The 5,627-nt window shown below is 33.1% G+C and overlaps 1 protein-coding gene across 1 annotated transcript; it reads left to right on the forward strand.

Annotated features, from left to right (window-relative positions):
- Positions 1-1,468: 1,468 nt before the first annotated feature.
- On the forward strand, positions 1,469-3,442 carry LOC130828266 (rubisco accumulation factor 1.1, chloroplastic-like). The gene has a single exon (XM_057694132.1). It carries the CDS (start codon positions 1,818-1,820, stop codon positions 3,210-3,212), a length of 1,395 nt encoding a protein of 464 aa, XP_057550115.1. The 5' UTR covers positions 1,469-1,817; the 3' UTR covers positions 3,213-3,442.
- The last annotated feature ends 2,185 nt before the right edge of the window (positions 3,443-5,627 follow it).

Below are 5,627 nucleotides of genomic sequence, written 5' to 3' on the forward strand. Positions count from 1 at the left end.
ACTAGATTGATATTTAGTACCGTATTTCTATGTCTCTATAAACTCATATTAGACCAGAATTTCAACACATTATATTTGTAAAAACATTGAGACACAAAACTCCAACAAAACATTAAGTCCAATAAAAAAAAACACATAAATACATAAAAAACACAACACTTAATAAAATAAGGAAAAATGCTTATCAATTTTCAACCTTTTTTAATACATAAGTTATTCTACAAAATATTCTAGTGCCCATTTTTTATGAGTTTAGTTGTACTTGTATATCAATAGAAAATTTTGGCTTGTATTGTATTTGATATGTTTCTTTGAAACGTATCCAAATTTGTATCGAGCAAAAGGTATTGCCATAAATCTCTTCTAACCGCTTATACATTTTTTAAAAAAGAAAATATCATGATAAATACAAAATTTCATTCATCTGCTTTAAATAATAAAAATTTCTACACCATCACACCACCACCATCCACCTTACACCGCCAAACTCATCATTTCCACCGCAATTTGACGGCACGCCCAACAAATATCGACCTTAAAGCGTTAAGAATCAAACACCACCACTTACTGTCCCATTTCTCCACGTCATCATCATCACCAAAACCCTTATAACCAAATTCAAAAAGCACACTAAAACACCACCACTTACTTATTCCATATCCAAATGAATTTGCCTCATAATTTATTTTTAGTTCGTCTTAATAAATAGTCAGCTCATTTTTATCTTTAAACATATCGCTAGTCACCCTATCCCTTCTTACTAGGGTGTACATAATAATCAAATCTAAATAATTAATCGATTCGGAATATCTGATATTTAATTTAAAAACCGGATAGTTTATCCATTTTTAAAAATCAAATATCTGGTTTTTAAACCGAACCCAGAATCAAAATTGATTTTCCAATTTATTTATTTATTTTTTATTAGAAAAACTCTATTTAGAATTTTGAACATGTTAATATTTACAATTCTCGAATACAATTAAGCTACATAACTTTTCGATTGTTAATTAATTTAAGCTTTTGAACATCCAATCATATAGCTATAATGATTTTTTTTCAAACTATTAAAAAAAAAAATTTGTCAAAGAAAGAAAGAAAATCTTATATCCATGTTGATTTTCTAATCAATTTTTATTCATCAAATCAAATTCGATTACAAGACTAAGTAGATATCAAACAATCAAATCTATTTTAAACACCACTAATCGAAACTTTTACCCTCTATATCCCTATCCCACTCTAACAAACTTCTAAATATCTGTACCATATAACATTAGGGAAAATTGCAAATTATCGAAAAATTGAATAAAATAGTTTTTTCTTTAAAAAATTCGAAAAATAAGCCTCGAAAAATTATAATTCCCAAAATAAGATGTCCGAGACTAAGGTAGGGCTTTGTTCGCTATTAGTAACGTTGAATAAAAGGAAGATTAGACAAAATTTTTGCCACAACTTTATTTGCTATTAGTAACAACGAATAAAAGAAAAATAATATCATAATAGTTGAAAATAATTAAAAAAATTACTTGTTTATTCAATGTTAATTACAGAAACTAACATTTGTTAATTTTTTTTATTTCTTAAAACGTAGTATATTATCTTCTTTTTATTTGATGCAGAATTAAACTTTTTAAAAACATATTTTGAGAACTTTTTCAAATTTTCCAAATTCTTGGTGGGACGATACGAATATCTTCAATTCCTCAACTATCCTTCATTACCCAAACAATCCTCCTTCCTCTTTTCTCCTTGCAGAACAATCTAGATAAGGTATAATCTCCTCCATTTCTATCCAAACTCCATTAACACTCACCATGCTTTCTCTCTCTTCCCCCAAAACCCTATCTCTCTCTTCTTCTTACTCAACCCTCTTCTCCTCCAAACTACCATTTCCTCCATCATCATCATCATCATCATCTCTTCGCATCCTTTACAAACGCAATTCCACAATTACCTCAAATTACTCCTCAAATCCATCATCACACTCTCCAACCAATCTTATCATCCCCAAATCCAATTCTGCAGCTCAACCTCAAAATTTCTACCAACCGTATCGTCCTCCCCCTTCTCCCTTACCTCAAAAATACCAAAATCTTGATACTCCAGGGATTATAGAAGTTCTTTCTAATCGTCTTGGATTATGGCATGAATATGCTCCTCTTATTTCATCTCTTTTTCGAGACGGGTTTACTCCACCTATGATTGAAGAATTGACGGGAATTTCAGGGGTTGAACAGAATCGTTTGGTTGTTGCTGCTCAAGTTCTTGAATCGATTGCCGAGTCTCCCCAAATTGAACCTGAAACCCTAGCTTTTTTTGACTCTGGTGGGTCTGAACTATTGTATGAAATCAGGCTTCTGTCGGCTTCTCAAAGAACTTTAACAGCAAATTATATTGTGAAAAGGAATCTGGATGGTGATAAAGCGAGGGAAATTGCTAGGTCAATTAAGGATTTCCCGGCAAGACAAGATGAACCTGGGTTTAGGTGTTTTGATTATAATATGCCTGGAGATTGTTGGGCATTTTGGCATTTCAGGCTTTCTAGGGAGTTTATGTTAAAACCTGATAAGAGAAATTCGGCATTGGCGGCGGCGTTAGAGGCAGCGGAAACGGATAAGGCGATAGAGAGGGTAAGGGAGGAGATTGAAGGAAAGGGGCGCGACAAGGCAGATGGGAGAGAAAAGGAGGATGCAGTCAAAGTGCCCGTGGTTAGGTTGAGAATGGGCGAGGTCGCCGAAGCGACAACAGTGGTTGTTTTACCGGTTTCGAAAGCGGTGGATGGGGAAGAAGGAATTGGAAATGTGCCCTTAAATTGTAGGACTCAAGGGGAGTTTGGAATTGTTGTATCAGATAAAGGGTGGGATAGATGGGTGGTGCTTCCAAAATGGGCACCTCTAGCAGGAATGGGTTCGGGTGGTGTTGCAGTGGCGTTTAGCAATGCGAGGGTTCTGCCATGGAGGGTGAATCGGACGTACGTAGGGGAGCCGGTTTTGGTGGTGGCGGATAGGGAGAGGAGGGAAATCGAGGTCGACGAGGGGTTTTATTTGGTGGCCGGAATTGATGATGGCAGTGAAGGGAAGTTGAAGGTGGAGAAGGGTTCAAAGTTGAAGGAAATGAAGGTAAGGAAGAGTTTAGGGATGGTGGTTGTGGTGGTTAGGCCACCTAAAGATGAATTGGATGATGAATTGAGTGATATAGATTGGGATTAATTTGTTAGTTTAGAAGGGTGGTTTATTGAAATGGATACATTTCCTCTTACACAAAGAGATAGAATTTTGAAGTGTATTGGTAGAGTAGCTAAGTAGCTAGTTCTACTACTTGTGTTTGAATATGAACATTTTGGTGTTGGAAATGCAATGAATAGTGTATTGTATTAATAAAATTTTGTATTATTCATGTATACTTATCATTTATGTGGACCTGCAGATAGTGTTTACAATGGGAGGGACAATCACGACATAGTTGCATTTATATTTTTTGACACTACCTAACTATCTCTATAACCACTAACATACTTGCATCTATCAATTTCCTCTTGAGCTTAAAAAACATAGTTGCATGAGTTGCATCTATCAGTTGGCTACCCGTTGCATGGATATAAATTTTTTTAAAAATTGTTTGTTAGTTTGCGACGACAACAGATGATCGCCAACTTGTCGCTCATGAACGAATAAAGAAACATTTGCTATTATAATCAATTGGAGATTATAATTAAGGATTACAATATTTTGTACCTAATCAATTAGCTTTTTATTTTAAGGAACATTGTAACTTTTGTAAATTTTGTAACTTTAAATTTTGTTGAAGTGATCTTTCATGATATTGGAGGAGCTACAATTTTGAGGAATTCATGGAAAAAGCTTTATCATTAATAACCACACATCCACACCTACCTAAAATAGATAATATTAAGAATAAAAATTTTCAAAAAGAAAAAAACTTCAATTTAAAGCAGCGATAACAATAAACTAATCATTACAACTATCGTAAAAATTCTAAAAAATTTAGATTTAAATTAGTGATAACAATGAGCCTATTATTAAAACTGTTGAAAAAAGTTCTCGAAAACACAAGCCATATTGTCCACTTGGCCAAATGGTCCACGCCGATGCACCTTGACATTAGTAACAAAGCTAGGGAGGTACATTCAGTCACACACTAATACCGCCTCTTAATTCTTCTTTATGAAAACATAAGAAAGATAAACAAATTACAATATCATATACAAACATTTAACTTAGTTCACAAAGAATGTGTTAGCTACGTGTACATGTAGAGTACATATTTTATTTATTCATGAGAGAGTCGAATACAGAGCACAATTAATAGGCTAAGAGGGGTATATATATGAACCCTTAACCAGGCAACATGACCTCGCCTCTGGACATTTGCAAAGCGAGATGCATGAAAACATAATTCATATCATTATACTTTCATTTAGAGGTATTCAAACAGATCCAACGACCCAACATATACTCAACATAATAATCAAATCCAACTTTAACCTATTTCAAAATAAATTCACAATTATATAAAAATCAATACATATTGACATAAAATCTGCTACCTACCAACGACCAATGCTACGCTCTTACACATGTGACATGATGGTAGTTGCTAATAGTAATGCCATACTAGTTATCTACTTGGTTTATTAAAAAAAAAAAAAAAGAAATAGGAGGTGGTGCAGGCAATTTTCATTACTTTTGCTTTAGTTTAAAAACTTAATTATAGCCCAAAATTTTTAAAAACTTAAAAATAAACATAAACTTATATATATTTATTCTGCCTTTTTAGGAATTAATTAAGAAATAGGAGGTGGTGGTGCAGGCAATGGCTGAGATGCAGGAATCAGTGATCTTGGACTTGACAGTGGAGAAGAAGATGGATTCGAAACAATAACGTATCCTGGTCTAGAAGGCGGTGGTGAAGGAGGAAATCTAAACCAAACTTTGGCTCGGTGGCGAATGGGAGCCAAAGGTATTGGGTATGTAGGTGGCCGTTGTCTTCCTCTTCCTAGCCATGATCTATGTGCTTCTATATGTTGAATGTGTAATAAGAGTAGCAAACCAAATATTGTTATTTTGTATATTGCGGTTAATTTCATTTGTATTTGTTAGTGTTGTTAGAATAATGTATGTTGCAACAGTGTATATAGACGACATAAGTAGGTACCAAATGGCATATTTAATTGGTGCATGGGGAAATGTGGGTGTTGTATATAAGTTGTTGGGTGATTAATAGCAATTATTTTTGGTCTATTTAGTATTGATATTCAATGAAATTATGGAGAAAAGTCAACGTTACTTATTGAAAATTTTCAGTGGTAGATTGAGCGCTATTAAATTTTGTAATACCTATTAAATCTAAAATAATGTTATTAGATTGTTAAATCTAAAATAACGTTTTTAGATTGTTATATGTTTTATGTAAATAAAATTTAAAGAGATTATTAGCACCACTATAAGATTATAAGTCTTTGCAACTTAATATAAATTTTTAAAAATTGAAATTACAACGAATTTAATTAACTTAAAATAAATAAATAACCTTAAATCGAAGATACTTTAAAACAATACTGGCTACGAAAACTTGATACCAAACCGACGCACTATCTAGTTTTC

This window comes from Amaranthus tricolor, chromosome 12, assembly GCF_026212465.1.
Source record: "Amaranthus tricolor cultivar Red isolate AtriRed21 chromosome 12, ASM2621246v1, whole genome shotgun sequence".
In the NCBI taxonomy this organism is placed as follows: domain Eukaryota; kingdom Viridiplantae; phylum Streptophyta; class Magnoliopsida; order Caryophyllales; family Amaranthaceae; genus Amaranthus; species Amaranthus tricolor.